Raw genomic sequence first — 25,436 nt, 5'->3', positions numbered from 1 at the left:
AAAAATATCTGTGGTCATGCACTGAGTGCAAACTATTAAAATACACTTTGCTTATAAACTGGGGGAAGAGCTATTCATAGGAGGTGGTTTAGAAAGTGAAATACCCATTTAAAAATATGTATGATATGGTTTCTTTACCCCCCCGTGTAACGCCTTCTACTTATTAGAATTTTGAGTTTGATGGCAACAAAATCGAGCCTTGAATCTCCTTGGATTCATCCCCTTCTGGACAGATGTGTCCTACATGAGGAAACCCCTGTGTTCTCTTGTGAGAGCAGGGCTATGAACCAGAAGCGCAGGTCCTCGCTGCACCAGTTCTTATCCAAGCCTGTTGTTCTGGAGGCAGGCTTTCTTCTTGGTGGGACTTCAGTTCCACAAGCTGTCCCTGCTCTCCTCTGGGTGAGAGAGCCAGCTGGGTGCTCCGTACGTGATAGCCCGAGCTGACGTGCTGCCTCTGTAGGAGCATTGACTGGAGAGGATGTGTTATTTGCTCAGTAAGTAGGGAATTTATGGAAATATTTGGTAAATGTTACGGGGAGAATGGTGAAATCCCTTCAGCTTTCAAGATGAGGCAGCATTAATGAACTGGAACACGTGCTGCATAATTTATGGTAGAAAAAACTTGCTGATTGGGATTCTATTTATTTCTGAGTAAACTAGAAGTTATGTTTGAGTACAAATATGCCTGTAATAGAGCCAAAGGCCTTGAAGATGGGGTATGCATGTTCTTTTAGAGTGGAATGCTGTGAATCATGGCTAGGTTTGAATGGTAACAGTCTTGTCCTATTGAAATCCATGGGGTCTGGTATGTATTATCACCACTTGGGAATGTTCCCTGAGTATATCTGTCTGCAGGTGCAGCACAGTTCCTCCTGCCCAGCTATTTCAGCATTTTCAGGAAGAAACGGGTATGCCTGGCAAGCTCACTTACAAACCAAGCTTAGTATCTTGCTCTTCTACCTTTGTTTTCCAGTATTAGTACATGCTATAATCCCAGAGGAGCATAGCTTGTGGCAGGTCATGCATGGAGATAACACTGTTGTACAACTGGTGCTTGCTCTATTGATACTCTTAAATGACATTCTTGAAAAGTCATTCAGTATTGGCTGAAAGGAAAGATTTGTGCCCTGGAGCTCCATGGCAGCTGTGAAAAACACGCACGTTTATCCTCTTCTTCGGTTAATTTCAGTCAAGATGCTTTAAAGTAAGCTGTGAAAGTTTGCTGCTGCAAGCTGTTGAAACAAAACCTAGGTGCTATCTCTCTCTCATTTTAGCTTGCAAAATTGAAGATGGGAATTGTTTACCTTGCAAGAGAGATGCATGGGAGGATGACATGAATCAAACTACAGTTACAAGTGAAGCTTCTGCTGTTGTTCTTGTAACACAGGAGCATGGGGACGTTCCATGAAGAAGAAAGTAAAATCAGAATAGCATAAAGTCCTTTCTTTTCTTTAAAGGAAGAGGCATGGTTTTGCCATAGGCTTTTGGCCCACCTTTTGCTTTAGTCTCTAGACTTTTGCTAAGACTGCTTTGTTTATCCAGTTTTCTGGCATCATGGGTAATGAGGCTGTGAAACTTCCTGCCATAGGAAGTAACTGAGGCAAAATGAGCCCACTCACTCTAGCAGGTTGGAAAGAAAGACTGGGTGTATTTGCGGACCATAAAACTACATGCACTTAATATAAACAAAGTGGCCCAGAAGGAGAGGACTGCCTGCGTTGGACTTGAAGCTTAACTCTGACTGTTCAGACACTGAGACATAGGGACTGGCAGTTCTACATCTGGTCTGTTAGGGATTCCCTAGCTTCATCTGCAGTGAGGTACTGGCAGCAGCCAGATGCTATCCTAACAGGCTACCCCGTAGTTTATTCCATTCTTTCCAGATTTGTAAGGTAACTGATTTCATACATGCGAGTTTGTTTATCATGGCTTGTTCCTGGAATAGCACTAAGATTGTGCTCCCAGATGAGTAGGTTTCTGGAAGTGAATGAAAGGAGCGGAGTACCTTGAGCTTACTCTGCTTTTTTGTTGTCGTTGGCGATTTTGGGGTATTTATTTTCCTTTTGAGGACCAAACAAAAATACAAGACCTTATTCTGTTGCTTAATGAACAAAACCTTCATCTGCTGATCATTATTTCAGCACAGATGCCTGTAACTCAAACTCTGTCAATCTGCCCATGCAGCTCTGTTCTTGAATTGCTCAGAACAACCGTGGGGGTGGATTTAAACCATGAAAGTGCCGTGTGTGCTCGTGTTTTGTTTATGCAGCACTTGTTTTTAAGAGTACGAGATTGGATTTGCTTAATATTTGCTCTGTGTGTCCCTCTGTGCGTGTATACATAATATATACAAGCCCCCAAACTAGATGATCACCAAGCCTAAGCTCTGTTAATGCAAGAGACTGTGACGTTGTAAACACATTCCATTTGAATCATGTTTTCAACGGAAAGGTAAGTCTATGCACAGAGTAAGGTGGGAGTTGCTTCTAAAACCTGTGCCTGAATTCACTGGTGCTTTATGACCCATACGTACTGAATACAACACGGATCACTCTTGGACTGGTATTGTCAACTAAGAGATTTCTCTTTGATAAACTCAGTGCTGAAAATCAATAAAGTAATTTTTAATATTAGGCTGTTCATACACTTAGAATAATAAGAGAAATAGTTTTTACTATGTTTTTACTATGTTTATGTTTTTTGTTTTACTATGTTTAAGTTTTTACTATGTAGCTTTCTCATAACAAAATCCTTGCTTTTTTTCTGAGATGGGATTAAAGAGGCAGCGATTTATATCTTCTCGATGGATTTACAAAGAATTCCGTATTTCACTTCATTTCATGGACACTTCTTTGTCTTCACATAAGGCTTCTGTATGTGAAATACTTGATAACAATAGTTACTTAATAGCGATTTTGACAATAGGGGCATCGTATTGGACTGTAGCATGATGCCCACAATAGGCACAGCCTTGTAAATTGTGGAAGGTGAAATGTGAGGATGGATTTTCTAGATCCTGATGCCTGCCTAGAATCCCATTCACAGCTACTGCCTTACAGGCCTGGGATAAAGCCATCCGGAGTTGGTTGAACTATCACCATACTCAGGCCGAAGGTCCAGCTTTGCCCACAATGTGGCCAGGCTGAAAGGCTCTACTCAAGGGGGTTTCTGTTTGACTGACTTTCAAAAGACCAAAAAAAGGGCATACTTAAATTCAGTGATACAAGTGTCAACTGCCTGGTTCCTAGAGAAATCTTTCTCATAGAAAATACTCTTCCTTTATGAATCATTTAGCACATCAGAGGTAACATAATCAAAATATATTGCTGCCACGAGAGCAGTGTCTCCTTGCATTGAAAATAATGCACAGTTTTGACTACATTTATTTTTCAGGCTTCTGTTCTGCCAGCAGCAAGAATCATTTCCTTGTGATGCCTTTACAACTGACAGTATCTCAATTATCTTTCCGGCAGCATCCTATAGTCTCACTGACATTCTATAAGCATGTAACTATTATGGTCTCTTCATTTGGTAGTGCCTTGCAGGTTTTGTGATGCATCTTCCCTTTGTCTTGCCACATTATAAATGATGATTTGGGTTGGGGTTTTTTTCCCTTTTAAAATACTCTGTCAGCTGTTGTATACCTGTCTGTGCCTTCTTACTGCCAGCAGAATAGGAGCACTGTCAAACTGGGAGCACAAGCAGATGAAGGAGCTATCTACTTCCTTATCCCAGCATTTCCCAGCACAGGAGGAGGTTCAGAAGATCAGGTAGCAGTGTGGGAGAACACAGATGAAGTCCGGAGCGAGGGGAAGAGGGAAGCTCAGTAGCAGCTCTTCAGAAAAGAGGACTGACGTGCTGGAGCGAGTAGAGTAACAGCAGGGAAAGCTGAAAGGAACTGTTCCTGAGCCAAGTCCATGCACACATGAAAGGGCTGGATAGTTGCAGAAATAGGGAGCCCTCCGAGTAAATGCTGCCTGCAACATCTGCCTCTGCATTGTGCAGGAACTTGTCTTTGGCAGAGCATACACAGCCTAACAGAGCCTGTAGTTAGATGAGTGTTCTTCGTACTGCTCTTTGCACCTCTGTTTATAGTTTTGTCCCAGGAAACAGATGACCTGTGTGAGTGCAGGTGTGGAATGGAAGCAGTGGGATTCTCTTGCTGACCACACTTCACATGGGCGTAAAAAGTTCTGTTGAAAACATCTTCCCTCCTAAAGCCTTTTTGCAGTGAATCTTGCCGAATCGCCTGTGGCTCCTTTGTCTTGTGGAGGTTCTGGGATGCCGGTTGCTAACCGAGAGCTTCACTTGGCTCAGTATATAGGAGCCTGGGATTTTTAATGGCAAAATCTGTGCTCTGTTTTCCCAGGGAATACCAGAACTCGCAGTACCATTGGTGGTGCAGGCATGCTCATTTAAGAGTGCTATATCCTATTCTGCAGGCTGAGGGAACTGAAAGGGGGTGGTGAGGAGGTGTGGGAATGAAGATTTGCCACCATGATTTTACTTGCTTTTTGCTTTATGTACTCTTGATTGTTCCCCCTCCCTGATACAGTTCTCTTTTTAGATTTTGCAGTGTGGAGCTGATGTGACTATGGTTTCCTGAAGGATTCCCCCTCTCCTTTAGACGACAGTATTTGTTTGAACAGTACTGTTCAAAGGCAGAAACTTAGAATCGTAGAATGGTTAGGGTTGGAAAGGACCTTAAGATCATCTAGCTCCAGCCCCCTGCCATGGGCAGGGACACCTCACACTAAACCATCTCACTGGCTTCTATGCGTCTTCAGAATTGCTGGAGGCACCACTTTGACCCCATGAAATTGCTTGTCCCAGGTGCAGTTGCCATCAAATAGACAGTATCAGATTATAATATACCAAATACAATTTGAACCTCCAAACTTGAGCTTCTTAGCACTGGCTAAACACTTGCCTTATAGTCTCAAGATTACACTAAAATAATGGGAACCAAATTACTCCAAGTTCTTTCTTTGCTTCCACTGGGTTATTATATTATAGCATCATGTTTATAGTGCTGCAGGGAAAAATTAATTAGGAGTCACATCTCCATACTTGCCTTACTGGACAGTTTTATGGGTGGAGAGGAGGGAAATGTTCTCCAAATGCTATTAAAAAGATTTTATTTAAGGTCCCATATATTTTCCATGTAATCTTTGATTCACACATAAACCAATTTGAACATTAAAGATACCTCTCTGTGTTCCTTTTTGGGTGATTGCAGCCTTAAAGCTTAAAAACTTTCTTACAGCTGGTTTCAAAGGAAAAAGCAATAAAGTATGATTTGCACATTTGATGAGGAGGAAATGAAAAGATGTACTAGAGAGTTTATGGATAATTTGTGACTACTGGTAAATAACTGCAAGTTTCTACAATGGCTTATCCAATTTTCCCTCTGAAGTGTAATGCTCAAGCTGAACATCTTGATTCAGATCTGTATCTCTCCTCTGAGCAGTGAAAATGCCTAATGAAGTGCTTATAGTGCTTATCTTCTTGCTCAAGTCTCCAAGCCAATTTATGGTGTTTTAGCCGAGCTTTTGTTCATACTTTTTTTAAAAGCTAAGTAGTGAGTGTTGTTTGTACTATATTCTGGTTTAAAATAGATGGATAAAGATGTCATTTGGGAGGGCAAGTTATAGAGCTGGACACAGCAGCATTTGCTGCCTGTGTTACTGGTAGCCTTAGAGCACAAGGAGTTGGCTGACATGGTGCTGGGCACAATTTTAGGCTGTGTAAGCGGCAAAATGGTTGTGTTTAGTGTCCCAGCTAGCGTGATGAAAGGCCAGGGTAGGGCCCCTCCGTGCCAGAATGGCATGCTTTCATGGAAGTTTCCGTTGGTCACCTCAGAAAGGAAAGGATGTGACTTTTGGGAATATTTCAGGTGAAAGCCCTCTGTTTGCTTTTGTGTGTGTTTGGAGCTGCAGCCTGCAGAATCCAAAGGTTGGAACTGGATGATCTCAAGGTCCTTTCCAACCCAAGCCATTCTGTGATTCTCTGATCTGAGAGACTGTCTGCAAGCAGACACATTCAGAAAACATTTAGGGGAAGTACTAAATCACAGGTGTTGGCAATACAAGTTATCGTCGCAGTGTGTAACACAAAGAAATGGATGAAAGCTTTCTGTTTCAGCAAAGCAGGCAGGTACTGGTTGGGTAACACTTACCAGGGATGAGTGGAAAGGGGGAACTGCTTTTGTCACAGTTCTTTGAGGGGCAGGACACTCAAGGAAGGAAGGGGCAGGACGGGATGGCAGACAGTGGGCTGGCACTGCCAGTTCAGAAATATTTGGTGCCAGTGCAGCAGCCACAGGGGGAGCCAGGAAAAGGGTAAAGACCAAAGAGGAACGGAGTTGGATGGAGGAAGTCTGGCAAAGGAAGAAAGCAGAGATGGGTTTTCAGCAGGACAGTAGCAGTGATAGGGAGGGGGCTGAAAAGCACAGCCAGGTCCTATTATGTGTAAGTGTCTGAGAGTGATCTGCGTTGCGTGCTCTTAGTTTCTGGTGAGTCACTTAGAAAGGACTTTGTTACTCCCTGAGAGCCTTTGCATTATTGGATTTAGTGGTTTTCACTTCTCCCTGTCCCTCTACTCAGTTTCCTTCTTTCATTTATTAATCTTCCTGCTGCTCTTTGCAATGTTCTTACAGTTTGCATGATAATTATGGACTCTAAGTAGGGATAAATCCCCAAAGCAGGGAACATAAAAGTAGTAATTCCTCTTGTGGATCTTAAGCTGGGATGTTTAATACTAGAGTGAAAGCCTACCAGTTGCTGAGGCTGTTACCTGCTTCTAGCATGACTGTCATATACTGGTGGGAGTGGACCAGCCAGTGGAAATGCATTGTCCAAGCTTGGGCAGTTTGCTTTACAGTTTCTTGGTAGAAACTGAAATTTGGAATAATCAGCCTAAAAGTAAAGCAATACAAATCTGTAACTCCAGCATCCCACTGGCAATTCAGCTGTCAGGGCCGCTCACACTGGCAGGAGTAGGTGGCCAAAGGCAGATCAGTGATCTTCACTGCAGCACTGTGAGTGGATTTGAATGGGCTGAGGGATGTGAGGTGCCAGGATAAGGCTGTAGATGAAGGGTGGGATGCGGATGATTTAGGCTATTTTGTATTGCCTTGTAAAAGCTTTGCTTTGCATCACTGTTTCTTCCCATTATATATGGCATTTATTGTGGGGGAGGAGAGAGCTTCTTATCCTACACTGAGACAGAGAAATGTATGGATATTTATTCTCAGCTATCTAATCTGGAGTTGAACTGCATTTCAAATGTGGATGGGCCAGTCTGTATGAAGAGAATGCAAAGGTAACAACAGCTTCAGTCCCTGGATGTTAATGTTTAATGCTCCTTGAATGAGGATCAGGTGAAAGGAGAAAGGTCTAAGAAAACAAGACAGAGATGCTGAAGATGAAGTCTGCTGTAAAGAGGGGAGCAGATGAGCTTCATGGTCCCTGGTCTGGGTAACCTGGCATTTACATCCAAGTCTTTGTTTTCCATGACCCAGATGACAAATAGATTTTCTAAAACGAAGCAGAATTCATCTTCAGCTTTTATTCTCTGCCGGTTTCCTGACTCCCTTGAGGAAAACTCTTCTCTTCAGACATACCTGGTTTTTAAACCTCTTGAGTCAATAGAGACCAAAATGTTGGTGTGACCTATAGGCTTAGTTTGTATCAAAGGACCCAACAGGTACAGCCTAAAGATTTTGCACCCAAAGGCAAGGATACTCAAGGAATCCATATAAATGTGAGGGCTTTAAGCAAGAATCTCTGGCAGGAATCCACGCTTTTAGATTTGTATTTATTTATTTTTTATTGAAGTGATATATTAGTGATGCTTTGCTGTTCTGTGGGTCTCTGCATGGCTATACTTAATGAATACACTGTTGGGATTGTTTGTCTCTTTTATATGGCATCATGTAATAGTATCCTTATATAGCATCAAGGATTCAAGATGCTATTACAATAAACAGCTCCAATTTTACTCATTCACAGCATCCCATCAAGTGACATCAAGTCTGAATGCGAAAACCTAACAACAAAAAGTCCTGGTTAAAGGTTGTGCTGTCTTGGCACAACCAGTAGAGCTGACAGGGCCTTTAGCAACGTAACAGACTGCTTTCTAAACACTGCATTCTCTGGGAGCCTCTTCAAACTGAGGGTTAAAATAAAATGTATTCGAACGCTTAGTACTTAAAGCGTATCAGACTCAATAGATAAGCGACAGTCATGTTACAGAGAAATACCATGCTGTTTGCTTGCACTGCTGTCTGCAGATAGCTTCCGATTTGTGTTTCAGGCTTGGGTTACATAGGGTTTGGGAGCAGCACTGTCATTTTGACCCATGGCTGCAGAGTAGTTAGTACAGCAGCAGCCTGGTCCTCACTGCATTTCCTAGTTGCTACTTCAGTATTGGTGAAAGAGCAGTGAAAAGAAATCTAAAACCTGAAGAGGAGCATTTCTGGAGTCCAGGGGAAAGGATTCTCATTTTGAACTTGCAGACTGGTGAGATTTCAATGAACCTCTTCATTGGTTCCTTTTTGAAACTCTTACGGCAAACACGTATATAAAGAATCAGTCTTATTTTGGGGGGTTCCGTCTATTCACAGTTGCATCTCAGGCGGCTGGGAAGTGCAAGTGCTGCGCACAGCTGTAAAGTGATCATGCTCAAATGCTAAAAAACCCCTTCTGCTGCCAAACTATTTTAGAAGTCCTTTTAGAAAACACACTTCTAAACTACACTGATACAGCTCTGTGGACACTGCTTCATTTCTGCACAGACTGAATTGAAGTAAGCCCTTCAAAACTCATACATAAAATATGAGAAGTAAAACCGCTCCCGGTTTCGAAATGCAAAGCCTGATCATTTTCCTAATAATGCAGTGGGCTGGTGCCAGAATAGTTTGTAATTCAGTGAGCTCTTAAAATATGCAAACTTTATTTCTTTCAGGAACATTAGTTTGCTTATTTTTGGAAGTCCTTTTGAGATGGCTGCATTTAAAGAATCGCCCGAATGCCTCAGATCTGCACCCAGTAATGCAGGCACTGCACTGGTGAGCCTTCTGTTGCTTTGAAATTCCATAGTGAAGCCCATGTCAATGTGTTTTGTTTTAAACAGAAATGCATTTCAGTGAACTCGAAGCCAAATTCAATCCATTTTTCCATTTTTTTTTTTCTTGTAAATGATCCCTGAAGAATAATGGACATGTTACACGGCTGCTTTTTCATTGTGTTTTGGCTGTTCTGTGGTCCATCATTATAATAGATGTTCAGTTGCTGAATAATAACCCTGTGTAGGTTTAACTTTATTTTTTTGGCTCTTCTAACTAACTTCTGGATCAAATACTCACATTTTCTATGGAGTAAAACTCCTAAGTTCCGAATGGCAGACTTCTCAGGAGCCAAAAATTGTTCAAGAAGAAGAGTTTCTGCTGCAGTACGATACCAATAGGAATAGCCACAGAAGTCATTTGTTACAAAGAACACATTTTATGAACATTTATGTTTTGACCACTACTAATCCATGAAATACAGCAACAAGACCAGCAAATTTTATTATGTGATTTTATGCATCTAATTCTGTATTCACATCAAAAAAGACCCCACACTTATTATCTTTCCAAATTATAGTATACATTTTTCTTTACAAATAAGCAAACAAGGTATAAAATTAATGTTCTATAAAATTATAAACCTTTGCATTTGTAAAGAATAAAGGAGTCTAAAATGTAGAGTTGCAAACATTCAGATTTTGTTAATTTGACCGAAGGTTTAAATTCTTCTGTGGCTCTGACAATTTCTTGTCAAGCAGATTGTCAGTCTTGGCTGCTCACTGTGAGCCTTCTTGATGCTTAACCTCTCCTGTCATCTGCAAAAGATACCCCCTACGCTGTGTTGCATTTCACAGGCCATACATCATAATAGCTTTTGATTATACACCAGCGTTCTGTTGTTCCTTCCATATGGGCTGGGGCAGCTCTTCAGCTAGTGTAAACTGTTGGAGCTTAGCAAAGCTGGAAGACCTTTCTTGCTAAGCCTACTTATTTAAATGGGGATCTGTTTTATGTAGCAGGCTACGTGATGCTAGTTAAACCTGACCTACATGTTTGCTTTTACAAAAAATATCAGAAAATGAGAGTCTGTTTCCTTTTATTTAGAATCAGAATGATTTTTTTTTGGTATAAGGTGCTCTAATCCTGTTTGCTATGCACGGCTTCTTTCATTCTCCAGCAAACATCTCCTTCCTTAGAAGCTCATTTGAAAGGCTAATTCTAAACTGTTCAAGGTGCTTCAAGTGATCAAACTTTAATCAGTGGTTTTACCTTGAAGCTCTTAGGTGGAAGAAAATTCAGATCACAGCAGAGCGTGTTCGTCGTGCAGGTTCCCAGGAAACTGCCTGGTTTGGCTGCTGAATTTAGCTGGCTGGTCTGTGCATATGACCGCTTCTGGCAGGCAGTCAGAGCTGGGAACATTTCTGTAGCTGCTACCCAGAGGGGAAGAGACAAGTGCTTGGGACCCATAAGGACTTCAGGTTTATTTTGAAAACACGAGGGTTGAATGCTACAAAAGCTAAAGAATGATTCCTTCATGGGGACAAACCGCATACAGGGTATGAAAAGCCAGTCCCTTTTCCTTTAAATACATGGGTAGCAATATATGAATCTTACATTAACAGGGCTTTTATCTTCATCAAACTTGCTGCTATATACAACAGGGTGAGCCATTGTACAGTAAGAATAAGTATCACATGTAAATGGCTGATCCCCATGCTGATAAAACTGTTTAAAATTACTCAAATTGATCTTTTTTCCTTTTGATGAGTATTAATCAAGACAATATTGTTTCCAAGTCTTACATCAAGGGAAATTATATTCTTCCATTCTTTGTGATTTGTGGGATGCTGCTTCATGCAGCACTGTAGAAAGAAAATGCACTCGGACAGCTTTTCCATTCCAGTGATTTCATTAGCGATCCAATGCTTTTAAATGGCACACGGTACCTTGAGGGATTGCAGCCATATATATAGCCCTCAACAGGTCAGCCCTAAGGACTGAACCTAGTATATAATGTAGGATTAACCTTTGTGGTCATCAAAACATACAATGGCAGTTCAAAAAACTGTTAGCATTGGGTTTAGTTTTAGATGAACAGAAAGTCTGGGTCACAGAAGCTGTCTTCGTGTATCCCCAGTTTTATTACGTTTGTATTTCATCTATATTGGTCCAACTCTGAATCTTTCAGATATTGAAAGAGGTACTGGCCATGGAGTAGTCTACTGTATAGGGTTCAAATTGGCAGTTACTAGGAATGAGCCAGCTTGTCTTTGGGTGGCTTTGAAATGCTGTATTTTGAATTTGAGCATTACACCCTGTGTCTGCGTAAAACATGGGCTCAAGTTCTAGTAGAACAGTCCCATCTGCTTAAAAGTACGCTTTGTTTTGACTACATGTCATTCATTTCTTCTTAGTCTCACTAAAAAACTACTGGTCTATTGGAAATAAGATGATCTATATTACTAGAAGTCAGGAAGGAACCCTATTTACCCTATCAAGTTCTGGTTTAAGGCTACCATTGAGATCACATTCCTTCAACTTGGTTTCTAAGGAAACTAAAGTCTACACACTGATAACCATACAACAATAAAAAACGAATAAAGAAAACCCCCACCCCAGTACCTCTTCTTAATGGGCTTCTATAGAGCAAAATAATTTAAACTCAAAATAAAGGATACATCAGCTCATTCTGTTCACAGTTTGCCATATAAAAAGTGAACATAAGCGGTTAAAGTAAGACTTAATGTCCACAGGCTTCTTCCTTTGCGCAATTATTTTCATTAGATAATCTTTTTACACTAGGAAAAGATTGTTTAGCTGGAAAACACTTTATAAAGGATCAGACATTTTGTTTGTATCCCACATATAGCCTGGATCTTTGAAAACATCCTGTCCTTAATTGCTTATACAAAATGATTCATGGTGTAACTTGGTATTCTCAAGTTACTATGCGCAGTAATTTCTATTTTTTCCTTTGTACAGGCATCAAAAGATTAGATTTATAGGCAGTGCTGAAATGCGTTTTATTTTGTCTTGAAATCAAGACTGCAACATACTTTATATTCACATTCTGTATGGATTTCAAACTATTGTCATTGTGACGATGGTTTGGGCGTTCTGTGGGAGGAGGGTTGTATCTCAGAGTACTGGTTTGGTTAAATACAATATATGGACAAAAGACAAAGTAAGTTTTTATGAAACCCAGTATTTTTTCCCAAGCATTACAGATCTGTAGCATTGAGTTCTTATGTGGTTGGTTTTTTAATGGGAAAAAAAAAAGAAACTGGAGCAGAACCCCCCCCAAAATAGCACTTTTCTCCTTGAAAACGGTTTTGATACTGTCAAACTTTTCATTAGAAGATGAAAATGTCATTTTCTTCACCAGCTGTGCTCAGATTAAAGTCTGAAATCTCAATTTTGTCAAGGACGACATTTTTTGTAAGGAGAAAAAAACACAAGCCAGCATTTCCACTGACTATAATATATAATATATGCAGGATATATATAAGTACACATGCAGGAATACAGAGCAAGCATCTCCACTGGTGTAAAACATCTCCGTGTCTCTGAAGTCACACCTTGCCTAACCGACATCAGCTGTGAATCTCACCTAAGAAAGACATTTTTGCTGATCTCATATTAACCTCTCTGTGGAATGCTGGAGCCGGTTTCTGAATGACGTGATTCTGATACAACAGGCATAAATATAGTAGTAGACGGAACTACAGAGCTAACCTGAACACCAGAACATGACAAGAAACCCAGGGATGGCTGTAATGTTATTTCATAATATAGTCTTGAGATGCTGCTGAAGGAAAAGTCAAGCTCGTCTGTAAGAAGGCGACTAAAATTCTTTTCAGGTCTTCAGACAAATTGTGTTTGCAGTGTCATTCTTTAAGACTACTTTAGACTAAGACCACCTAAAATGAGAGTGGATTTTGCAGGCCTCAAGGTAGAGCCTTCAATGTACTGGCTATTGACCAACGGGGTACTTTTCTCTGAATGAGCAATTCAGAGATGTGTTTTCTAGGTGGTACTCATTTTGCTTCTAAAGCTTTTGACAAATACATATACAAAAGATGGCTCTACATCACAGTAATAGTAAATGCAGTATTTTCAGGCAAGCACACCAAATTCAACTATGCTGATGACTCTCAACTTCTGTGTTAATAAGAAAGCTTCTTTTTGATGTTTATCAGTACCCAAATGTGTAAAGCTGTACCTTAATGTGTTTTAGTATCTACCTGCACATTTCTATGTAGCAGCCTTTCAGAATTGTACTGAGTGATGCTATTAGGTCAGTACTACACAAGAAATGTAGTGAACAGTATTTCAGAACCTAATTTGATTCATTTCCTAGTTAAATTGGCGAATATACCATTTTGCCAAGTGCAACTCACACTTCTGTATTTTACTTTCTTTGGTATGCTCCAGGCTCTTTACAGTTATTTTTAAACTACCATTAAAGTGTATCCTTCAGTAAGGATTGCAGGATTTAAAGATGATGAAAAGCCTCATCTGAAAGGGAGCAGCTCCTCTTGTTTACCAGTGCTTTCTCCAGACTGTTGCAAGTGATGGAATCTTACAATTGGTCTTAGAGAACCTTCGCTAAGATGTATATGTTTAATTAAATGGGAGGAATCTATGTTTATGAGTATGTGACTTCAGATGGATGGAGCTGAACTGAATGTACCTAAGATATGGATAGCTCCCCAAATAAGCTACCAGAAAATGTATTTATCAATGCCTGATTTTCTATGCTGATCTTTGTAAAGTACAACACTTGCTTCCACTAACGATTTGGTTCTGGAGAAGGAATTAATTGTGGCTAATTGAGCAACCTGATCTAGTGGGATTGGAACTTTAAGGTCACTTCCAACCCAAACCTTTCTGTGATTCAGAGGTGCACTTTTTGCACTTTGAATTATCAAATTCAGGCAAATGCCACTGACTTCACTGGTTTTACAGAAGATTTGTGTGCTTCACCAAAGATCAGAATCAGGCCTCAAGATTTGTTGCCCTACAGTCAGGTATTATTCATCTTTCCTGAGTTACAGAACTAGCTCTAATCTGCAATGAAGCTCAAAAGTAGCAGTGATTCTCCTTCAGTATCTAGCTTGGTTATCTGAGTTAAAAGTGGAGACACTTCAGGCAAGAAGTTATCAGTGCCTCTGCAGAGCATTTAAATACTGAAATCTTTGAAAAACTTCTGCTACACGTTGCTTGGAATGGATGTAATTATGGGAATGACAGAGCTCAGTGTTAAGCCCGTTTTTTGTTCTGCTTTTACGTGGAAAGGCAAACTGAAAACCAAGCTGGTCTGGTTGAGGACTTCTGAATCCTCTTGTGTTAATTTTGTTCTCTCAAATCTGAAGCATCGCTCCCTGTCCCTGCGAGATGCCCAAGGCAGATGGCCATCCTTCCTGTCTGAATGGTGACGGGCTTTCTCCAGGCTGGCGAGAATGTTGTTCCATAGGGCCATCCAGTCAAGGAGGACACGCGAAGGGACCTTCCACCATTCTCTTCTAAGACAAAGCTTAGCAAGTAACTACAACAGAATGCAAGTTGGGTCAGTTTAAGAATTCAGCAGAGAGACTTCTACCGTACCTAGCAGATCGGAACTTGAGCTCATGGTAACACTGCACAAAGCTGTGATAAATGAAAGTGATTGGCAAGGCTAATAACACGATGCCACTGACCACACAAATTCCTCCAAGAATCCTTCCTGGGACAGTGATGGGACACATGTCACCATAACCCACCGTGGTCATCGAGATGATCACCCACCAACAAGCAGCAGGAATGCTGGCATAATCCTTATTCTTTGTTCCCAAGTCCAGCCCATTTTCAAGAAGCTGGGAGAGTGCACTGAAAATTGCCATAGCAACACAGATAAAGACAAGGAGCATCACCATCTCTCTGTAACAACGCTTTAGAGTCAGACCAAGCGTTTGAAGGCCAATGAAATGACGAGCCAGTTTAATCACCCAAAAAATCCTCATCATTCTTAAGACCCTCAAGGTGACTCCAGCCCTCTGGAGCTGCGAGTTTTCCCCTGTGAAAACTGTCATTAGGACAGAGATGTAGTAAGGAGTAATCGCCAGTAAATCGATGATGTTGAGAGGTCTTCTGACAAACTCACACTTGTTTTTTGAGACGATGAACCTCACGATGCATTCTGCAGTGAACCAGCCTATGCAGATAGCTTCGATTATCCTGTCAAAGGAAACAAAGTGCAGTATTTACGTTCTGTGCAGAAACAGTATGGGCTGTTTGGTTTGGGCACAGACAGCACCACATTGACACCGAGACCTTCACAAATGAGGAACAGAAAGCCATGCTGTTCTCATCCAACACATGGAACACCAGGTTTCAGCAATTAACTTGAGGGTCTGTTAAGGAGTTTAAACTCATCATTGCTGAGAACTCACTGATCATTTGCTTTGTATCATAGGTTGTTACTGCTCTTAATACTGGGCAAGTACACCTACAGACACTGGAAGCCTACAGGAAATGGGACTTGGTGGATTTTCTTCCTTTTTTGTTTTAAATCTGTGAGGCCCGACTCAGTTTAGAATGCCAAGGTCTGTGGCTCAGTGAGGTGGCTGGTTATGAACAGCAATGTGTAGAATCAGACTGCTATGCTAAAATGGCAATGAAGATAGAGTAGACAGAAATCAACCTTTGCCTTGGCTAAGTCATGCAAACTGGTTCTTCAGGAACCAACCTAAACCAGTCTGCTTGATCTGCATCCCAAACAGGGGCTTACCTAGAGCTGTATTCAGAACTTTATAGGTATTGCCAGTAAATACAGATGGTATTTTATTTTTCACCATGGGGTTCACAAAGTAACAAGCTCATGTCCTCCCATTTATCACTATGCTCTGCATTATTGAATTTGTCTTAACTCCACCTAAACTGTGTTGCAGCAAAAAGGTCAAAGTAACCAGAGCAAGATCATCTTCTTGCCAAATACAGATAATGACCTGAAGAAGAGAAATCCTGGAAGGTGGTTTCAGTAAGTTCTTAAGTATTTTCAGGCCCCAGTGCAGGGAATGAGCCCTGAGGATATCCCAACCTGAACCCAGTGGAAGGTAGGGACAGAAAACCATGTTCCTCTGAGATTATTTTATAACTGTTGGGGCTGTAGTCTCAAACCTCCCACCTGAAAAGAGCCCTAGTCTTAAACATGCAGACTGAGCGCACTTGTTTAATACAGGAGGGGATGGAAGCGGCTCTTTCCTCTTTCCTTTGCTTATCTTTTTTCCCCCAACAGTTTGAGTGAAGCAGAAGCCAGTCACCGTTGACTTCTTATCCCAACAGGTCTGCAACCAACCTGATATGAAAGGGGGAGCTGAAAATGCTGCATACAATCGCAGCCTTTTTTTGCTGCTGCAGGCATCCTAACAAGGTAATGCCTGGAGCAACTTAATGATTTTCAAGTAATAATCCAACTGTCATTTCATACTTAACAGTTTGCTTCCCCAGCACATCTGTATTATCTTTTACCAGGTCTGAAATCTATCATTATTAATACAGTGGCCTGCTAGAAAAACAACCTTCTGTAACTGCTGTAATTATGCAGATAGATTCTATAAACTAACTTGCATCAAAGCTTCATACACTAAAGTTTTCTTTATTTATTATTAATTTCTGTTTATTTATTGAGTTTAATGCTAAAAAAACAGAGGAAACAGTAGCGGTCAGTTGATGTAAAGTCCTAAGGGACACTGTCATTCCAGCCACAGCAGATTTAAATGAACATCAATTAATTACTTAACAAAGTAGTTATTCTCTGAAACCAGACCTTGTTTTTCTCGTTTCATGAATAACAATGAAAGTTCTGGAGCAAGTGGCCTTTCTTCATAAAGGGCTTATAAAACACTTGTTCTTGTCAGCACCTTTCGATGGAAGGACCTGTGAATTTCAAAACCAGCTTGCTCTGAAGAATGATGTGTTCTCTTAAAGGTTAAGCTTTGGAAAATACTCCTGTTTCTCTTAGTAATGAAAGTGAGTGAGCATTACCTCGGATGCACATTTCATTTACTGTAAAAAATGCTCAGATCTGAATGTCCTCTAAACAGGAGTCACATACAGAATATATAGAATGAATACTGTATGGATGTGGATGATCGTTCCTTTTGGATTAAAGAACTCAGGGTAGGTTCTCTTACAGCCTTGTTCCACATGATGAGGAAACACCTAAGACTTCCCTTAGTAAAATCAGTCAGACAGGAAGATCATGGTAATGGACACACCTAGAAAGTCTTAATGTACTAATATATTGGCTAGTTCAGATCTCATATCATGATTAAAAGAAAAAATGGATCTGGAAGGAATACTGCAGTCAGAAATAGTCAACAATTCCACCAGAGGATTTCACTACATGGTATGAGATTTCTCAGTAGTGCTGCCTGTATCTTATGACATGGAGCATTTACATGAGAAAGCAATCTGTAACTATTTAAAGCTTTTTCACTTGGTATTGCCTCCTGATGTCTTGATCACGTTGGAAACGTGATTCCTTCATTCTGGCACAAATGAGGCAGGTTATCTCTGAGTCGAGCTTTAAGGAAGTTTGGCCCTGACCATTGCAGTAGCAAACAAAGCTGTGATTGTACGTAGGGTTCAGCTCCCCAGTTTCACATCAGTTTGGTTTCAGACCTGTTGGGATGAGAAGTCAACGGTGACTGGCTTCTGTGTCGCTCAAACTGCTGGTGAAAAAAGATAAGCCAAGGAAAGAAGTAGAAGTCTTCTTTATGATCCAACATTGATTCAGGGGCCTGCTATTAACTAGGACATAGTTGTGCGAGTGAAAATGTGATCAATCCATTGTTTCACTCTGGCACTTCCTAGCACAAGTAATACTGTAAATCAGTTGTACTTCAGAAGGAAGGGCTGAAGAAGCCTTTTCTTGTAGAACGGATTGGAAGAGAGCTAAGGAACATCACACTGATGCAGAAATGACAAAGCAAGATCAAGGCAGTGGGAGATGCATTACCACCACTCCGTTACCTATTGCGCTTCCAGTTCTCCATTTCACATTTATCCTTCTTTCTCAGCACTTGTATGCATCCTGGCTAGGGAGAAGACAGAAGCAGGGTGTCCCTTAATTCTTTTCTTTCCCCTCCTTACTTCTTAGCCACCAGTGGAACATCTTTTCCATTATCCCTCTCTCTGTCACTCCTTTTTGCCTGTGTAGATGGATTTCGGCAGTCCTGGTGAACGGCGTTGAATAAGCACTTTGGTGAGAGCTGGCCTGTTGGGAAATCTAGAGGGCTACAAGCCACATTCTCACTTTCAGCTCAAGTTTCCCTCTCCTCTCCTTGTAGTGACTTATCTTTATAGCTAACCTTTTCAATGGATAAACATCTAAGAAGGAAAGCAAATATAACAGTTAGTCCTCAAGGGAACTTAACTGAGTATAAAGACAAATAAACTGCATGAGCTCAGAAGGCTAAAGTTACTGCATCTTCTGTAAACAAGTCTTAAAGTATTTGCTGCATAGTCACAGGACAAACTGCCTTTTATTGCCCATTCCTGGAATAATGCTGCATTACAATCTGTAGCTGTGTAATTAAATCAGGAGCTTTCTATGGTAAAATGTAGTACCTATTTTATCAACGTCCATCACAGTTTTTGGTTGGTTCCCCCCCTCCAATCAGTTCAGTTTTAACATAGCTGCTATTCAAAAGGAGAGGGGGAATTAGGAATAAGTGTTTCCTTAAAGATTCCTCCCAAAATGTATAAATAAGAGAAAATCCTAAGTCCTCATTTTTATTCAGTTACAGGTTATTTCTGCTCAAACTTGCTGTTCATTGCCCCAGACCTCAGCACATAAAAGAGGGTTTTTCCTCCTAAAATTTTCAGCCTCTTGGTACTTGACAGCCTTTCAAGATTGCTCTAATGAGTCCTTTGTCCATAAACAGAAAAGGAGGCCTTTGCAAGCCTCGCTTCTACTGCAGTCCCATCACTGCTCCATTTTCTGTGCCATCTGATAACTCCCTTTCAGAATAAGCTGGTGGTTGATGTACGATGAGTTAAACCACTTCAGAAAAGATGAGTTCCTGAAAACATTGTTGAAATATTCAGCAAATATTTATTACTTAAAAAAAAAAAATCATATTGTGAACGTCTTAGAACATTTCCTCTTAGCATTATTCTTTGCCCCAGCGTGCCAGTTTGAATACGCTCAATATTCCCCTCTGAGGCAGTTGAAACCTAGCCAAAATATTTCTTAGTGGCACTATTATCTATAAAGCTTTAAATAAAACATACACATCAACGGGACACATGAGGAAAACAGATATGATTAAAGACAGTCTATGACAGGATTAAAGTCTGTCGGCACTGATTTGTTAAACTGTTGCTAAAGCCTATTTCCATGTCAAGCACATTAAAGCTGAAAATTATCCAAGAGTGGTCAAATTCCTGCTCAGGAAGAGGACTGGTCATTCCAGCAAATGTTTGGGGGATGATTTTAATCCTTTGGAAATGAGCAGGGCTTCTGTCTCATTATGAGCAGCACAGGAAGGCCACAGAGCAGCCAGTTTCCCTGCATGAAAAACCTCACTGGCTTTTTTCCCATTCTGTCCCTGCTTTGGTAGCAATAACATGTCTTGATGCATTAAACTCCAGTGCCTGATGTGGAAGGCTGTAGCAACCCAGCACTCCCCAGGGAAGGGGCAAATGCCTTTCACAGCCCTCGTGGGGATACCTGGACATGAACATCTCAAGCCCTGGTGTCCTCAGTGCCTATTCCATGTCTTTTGAACATGAGTGGCACCTAGCAGTAGTGGGTCAGTTAAGGTTCTCCTGTGGCCAGGCACTGGTATGCTTCTGTTCTTCATGTTACCTCTAGTTTTCATGAAGTCATTGGAAGAATCCACATCTGCTTTTAACCTAGGCCTGTAGTTCCCTCCTTTACCTTCACCCTCCTGCTTTAATCTAGCAATAATGCGGCGTTCAGGTTAGGTGCTACCCAGGAAAGAAGTTATTTTGGGGTTTTTTGAACAATGTTGGATGTGAGCCTTCAGGTGTTCTAAAACACCATGAAGGAATGATGATTTTTGTGTGTCTTAATTCAAATGCAGCTTTTTAAGCTGATATTTTACAGAGATAAAAAAAAACAAAACCCAAGCTACCAGCACCAGGTGAGGGACGCTGTATGGAGAAGTTACTGCATTGATTTGCTTTTGCTTAAGAACACAGCAGTCTCATAGGCTTGATAACTGAGTGATTCTCTCAATATAAAATTAAGCACGATTAGTAAGTGGAATGCTTGGAGAAGAGAAGCTGCGTGGAGACCTCAGAGCAGCTTCCAGTGTCTGAAGGGGGCTGCAAGGATGCTGGAGAGGGGCTCTTCATCAGGGGCTGCAGCCACAGGACAAGGGGTGATGGGTTCAAACTGACACAGGGCAAGTTCAGGTTAGATCTAAGGCAGAAGCTGTTCCCTGTGAGGGTGCTGAGGCGCTGGCACAGGGTGCCCAGAGAAGCTGTGGCTGCCCCATCCCTGGCAGTGCTCAAGGCCAGGTTGGACACAGGGGCTTGGAGCAAGCTGCTCCAGTGGAAGGGGTCCCTGCCCATGGCAGGGGTTGGAGCTGGATGAACTTTAAGGTCCTTTCCAACCCAAAGCATTCTATGCAAGGGGCACCAGTCCTTCCCCTGTGCTAACAAGCTACTTGTATTTAGCGTTGGAAAAGTAGCTTAAAGGCAGGTAGATAGAACTATGCTGGCAGTAAACCAGCTTCAAATGACTTTGTGTTACTGGCTTGAGAAGCTGTTCCCAAAGGATTATGATCCTAAATCGGTGTATGGACAGGTTCCTGCACAGACCCGCAGTGTGCATCTCCTGGCAGTGTTCGGAGGAGAGCAAAGATGACTTGAAATTGCCAGAAGCAACAGAAGGGGAGACAGGCATCCCTGCTGTCTGCTCCTAAGCTGTGCAAATCCGATGCAGATCTCTAGCTCTAAGTGAAACATGCCAAGGCAGGGAAGAGAGCAAGAATCTGAAACCACAAGAAATTCAATAACTCATCCCGAGAAGGACCTGGGGAACGGACCTGCAAACCAAGGGATTACACTGGCAGTGTCTGTAAGGCCTCTGAAATACAGAGGTCGGATTCCCCATCCCTCTCTCCTTCAAAAGGCTTACTCGTGGGGTTCTCTGTTGCCTTCCACAGGGTGTTACTCCAAAGGACAGGAGATAGCCATGTTCACCCTTTGAAAGCGTGGTCACCATGAGAAGTCAGAGCAATGTAATGATTTCTGTTTGGTGGACTCGGTTCCTCTTGTGGAAGGAATCAGTGGACTGATATTAGCTGGGAGCCACAGGAGCCCCCATGCAAACCTCACTGAAGAGGCTGATTCCGTGAATTCCAAAGTCAGTGAGCCCAGGGCTTTAGGGATGATACCCAGGTCAGCTGGAGACACGCTGCTCGAGCTGATTTCACTGCAGCTGCCCTAAGGGGGCCTGGGGATGGTTACCACCGTTCAGCCACGGACATTATCCATGTGGCACCTTTCTGAACTGTAACATAACAAAGTGGGGGGGGGGGGGGGGTTAGTATCAGGGCTTACTGATGGTGAGCACAAAAGATGCTTTTAGAAGAAGGTAAAGTCTTCACCCGAGTCACTGCAGTGCCACGCGAGTCAGAACTCACCCGCATGCAGTGTTCATGTCACAATTCCTCTTGACAAAAAAACATCGTTACCACGTTAGACAGAATTTCTTCATTTCTATGAGGAGCCTCCTATGGATTAAATGGTTAATGAACAAAGGGCAGAATTTGGCTTCAAACTTTTAAATGTATCAGAAACTAGTTTAAGTGCCTCTGGACAGTATTGCCAGAGTAGGAAGTCCCAGGCATTCCTGTGTGCTTCCGAACCAGCCACTTGGCTTCTGAGGCTTTCAAAACCCAACTCATTCTAAATGAAGTAACTACAGACAGAAGAAAAGAAGATACCAACAACTAAAGGTGAAATACAGTCAGATGACAACTGAGGACGTCAGGTCAAATCCTGTGGTGTGTGTAAGTAGTTGAACTGAACTGGGTCACTCACATAAAAGCAACTGTAGCTCACACCTTTTTTTTTTCCATATATAAGAGGCTTTTTAGTCATGGTGCAGCATATGCAACCAAGAGAAAAGTGGCTCCTATAATAGAACAAGGCACTTCGGCAGCTGCGGGCAGAGAGAACACATCTGTTATCTGTCTTCCATGTGCTCGCTATCGAACTGTGATGAGCTCCATACGATCAGCTGTATCAGTATGTGTATGTGACAGACTCCTGCAAGAAGATGTTAGGAACTGCTCAGCCACAACCGTTCGGGTAATCCCTCTCTTGTCTGTTGTTGGTACTGAAGAAACTCCCCCTGCCACTGACAGTGGTCCTTTGGGGTTTAAAAGCAGCCTTCACTGCGCTGAGAAGTGCTCACCCAAGCTCTACCTCAGTATGTAGGACCTGGTCCTTCAATAGGCAATCACTGAGAAGAGCAGAAGGATGTGTGTGTATAATACACAGTGGTTCTTGAAGCCAAAGGCACTGTGAGAGAAAGATTACACGTCACATGCCTTGTTCCTCTGCAAATTGAACTCTCTCAGGAAAAGAACTGCTGTTAACTCCCACCCCATGAAGACGTGAACAAAGGAATGCCCGATGCTAATGCTATGGTAGTGCTGCGTTTATTTTCCCCTGTCTGCTGGGGGTATCTACGCAATTTCTTGCCTTACAAAAAGATCACCCGGAACATCCACCCTTTTCAATAACCCTGCAAAGCTCAAGGAAGGCTTTGGAACTGGAAGAACCTGTAGGAGCAACTTCTGCCATACCTGAATCTAAGCAGGAATCAACAGCTTCAAATCGGCATCTTGCTTTTTATTCATACAATTAATACTTTGGCTCAACTAGAATGAGAAATACAGGTGCACTTTTCCATTAAGCTAATGGAAACTCTGAACATACTTTCCAAGGAATTAATTTGGCTGCTAGGCTATAATATATCACGTTCCAATTAACGCTAGGGTAAAAGGTGATGATTTCATAATGACAAGGCTGCAATTTCACTGTAGGGCCCCTCCAGCAGAGCAGAAGCTGAAAACTTTCTGTTGAATATCCTGTCTATTTTAAAGGAAATGAGAAGTTAATAAACAAACAACCCCCCTGTCCCTCTTGCTTTCTGTGTCTTATTTATGGGAGAAATCCTACCGGATTGGTTGTGATTCTGTTCTCTAGAGAACAGAACAGAGAGAGAGAAAGCACAATGCTACTGAAGTCAGCAGAGTTGCATTGATGTAACCCTAAACTGAGGTCACAAAGACGACAGAAAAGGGTTTGTCCTTGCTGGAAAGGCTGAGGATTGAGCCTTATACCCCATGCCCCGGTTTCTGACGCTGTTCTGCAATGTTTAGTGTGCTTACCTATGTTTTATCTAAAGGAAATGTAAACACATGTTACATTCATATGCTGGGGCACTTGTATGATGCATTTGCAGGAGCTTAATGCGCAGCCTGATCATCTCCTGTGTTCCCCACATAGAGAATCTCAGATGGAAGGAGGAACAGGATTAAGGCTGTCCCCACGTACACGAGTTTACACGGGCAGAACCCCGGCAGGCACTGGATCTTCTCCAGCGGAACGAATACAGGCAGCGTACACACAGTATCGTGCTTTCCCCAGAGGAAAACAGAAAGGAGTTGCTTTCTTTTAGGGCTTTCTTTCCCTTGTTTTTCCCTCCACAGTCGCAAGACCTCGCGATTTTCCGAGTGTTTTAACTCCTCTGTATGGGCCAGGAGTCCCGCGGCTCCTCACACGGGGGAAATCAGAGCTCCAAGACCGCGCACAGTCGGAGCCACCCTCACAGAGCGCCGTATTCCGCTGGCACCTGATGCGCTGCCTGCTTGCGCGCTGCCTGCCCGAGCCCCGCCGCCCGCAGCGCGGAGCCCCCGGCAGAACCCGCTGCCCCGGGAGACCCCCAAACACACCCCCCGGAGCCCCCGTTCGGGGCAGCGGGTTTAAGGCGATGTCCGCCGGCGGCGGTTTACAGCTATGGACCGTCAGGACGAGGGGCAGGACACACTGGACGGGACACACGGGGACCGGACAGCGGGAAAATAAAGGATCCTCCTACCCTGAGGGCTCCCTCACTGACTCTGCTGTGTACCTGCTCTGCTCCTCCACGCTGCGGTTCTCCGGCGCCCGCCACTCGGGCAGGGTGCTGGCGCACAGCACCACCATGGACACGATGACGAAGAGGATGGAGACGGTGGCCAGGACCTGGGCGGCCACGGAGGACGTGGGCTCCTCGAAAGTCCTCCGCATCCTTTCCAGCCACTTCCTGCCCTCAGCGCCCGGCGGCCGCCGGCCCTTGCCCTCGGAGCCGCGGGTCGGCTCCCCCGGCGGCTCCTCCGCCGCGTAGTAGCAGGTCTCGGACATGCGGTCGTCGAGGCGGCGCTGGCAGCAGTAGTCGAGGTGGGAGCCCTCCAGCCCCCAGTAGATCATCTCGTTGTAGAAGGAGAGCTCGCACATGTGCGGCACGAAGCGCAGGTGGCCGTGCCGCACGTAGAGCATGATGAAGCCGAAGGCCTCCGAGTGCCGGTCGAAGAAGTACTCGTTCCGCTCCCGGTCGTAGTCGTCGCACACCTCCAGCACGTCCTGCTCCGAGAGGCAGCCGTGCAAGCGGCTCACCCTCCGCAGCGGGAAATCCTTGAGCACCTCCCGGGAGAAGGAGTACCGGGTGCCCCCGACGTTCAACACCACCGCGGGGCCGCGGCCAAAGTTCATGGCTTGGGCGGGACGGAGGAGGGGAAGGGCGGGCAGGGCAGGGCAGGGCAGGGCAGGGCAGGGCGGCGCGGCTCGGCTCGGCTCGGCTCGGGCAGCTCCGGCTCCGCTCGCACCGCTGGCGGCTCCGCTCGGCGACGGGGCGGGCGCGGAGGGAGGTGAGCGGCAGAGGATGGGAGGAGGCGGAGGAGCCGCCCCGGCACGACACGGGGGCGCCCGCAGGTGCGGCTGCGGCCTCAGCGCCGGCGGGCGGGAGCCTCCGCCGGGCCCCGCAGGGGCATGGCCGGGCCGGGGAGCTCCGCACCCGCCGCTCCGCTCCGGTGCCGGCTCAGAGGCGAGCGGGAGGCGGCGCGGCGGGGGGGTAGGAGGGGACGGACACGCCTCCTCCGGCGCCCGCGCACATGGAGCGGAGCGGAGCGCGGGGCTCCGCCACCCCTCGGGGACACCCCCCGGGCAGGGGGGTCTGGCCTGGGCCGCCCGAGCGGCGCAAGGGTGAAGGTGTTCATCGAGCGCCCGCCGCGGGGGGCGTTCACTACACAGCCCCAGAAAGCAGAGCTGGAAGCGAAGCGTTGATGCCGCTGTCGCG

The 25,436-nt window shown here is 43.7% G+C and overlaps 1 protein-coding gene across 1 annotated transcript; it reads right to left on the bottom strand.

The window, feature by feature from the left end:
- Positions 1 to 14,024: 14,024 nt before the first annotated feature.
- KCNG3 (potassium voltage-gated channel modifier subfamily G member 3) lies at positions 14,025 to 24,853 on the bottom strand. Its single transcript, XM_065679283.1, has 2 exons — positions 24,234 to 24,853; positions 14,025 to 15,286 (listed from the first exon to the last, which is right to left on the bottom strand). The coding sequence occupies exons 1-2, from the start codon at positions 24,851 to 24,853 to the stop codon at positions 14,641 to 14,643; spliced, it is 1,266 nt and encodes a 421-aa protein (XP_065535355.1). The 3' UTR covers positions 14,025 to 14,640.
- Positions 24,854 to 25,436: the final 583 nt, after the last annotated feature.

Source organism: Lathamus discolor, chromosome 5 (genome assembly GCF_037157495.1).
Source record: "Lathamus discolor isolate bLatDis1 chromosome 5, bLatDis1.hap1, whole genome shotgun sequence".
NCBI classification, from domain to species: Eukaryota; Metazoa; Chordata; class Aves; order Psittaciformes; family Psittacidae; genus Lathamus; species Lathamus discolor.
Note: the sequence above shows the minus strand (reverse complement) of the source record. Positions and strands in the feature narration are given on the sequence as shown.

Bases quoted from the DNA above. Each gene is read 5' to 3' on its own strand.
- KCNG3 (XM_065679283.1), bottom strand. From the start codon at position 24,853: ATGAACTTTGGCCGCGGCCCCGCGGTGGTGTTGAACGTCGGGGGCACC. The intron at 15,287-24,233 runs GTACACAGCAGA...TTCCTTTGACAG, and splicing joins AGCGTGGAGGAGCAGAGCAG to GATAATCGAAGCTATCTGCA.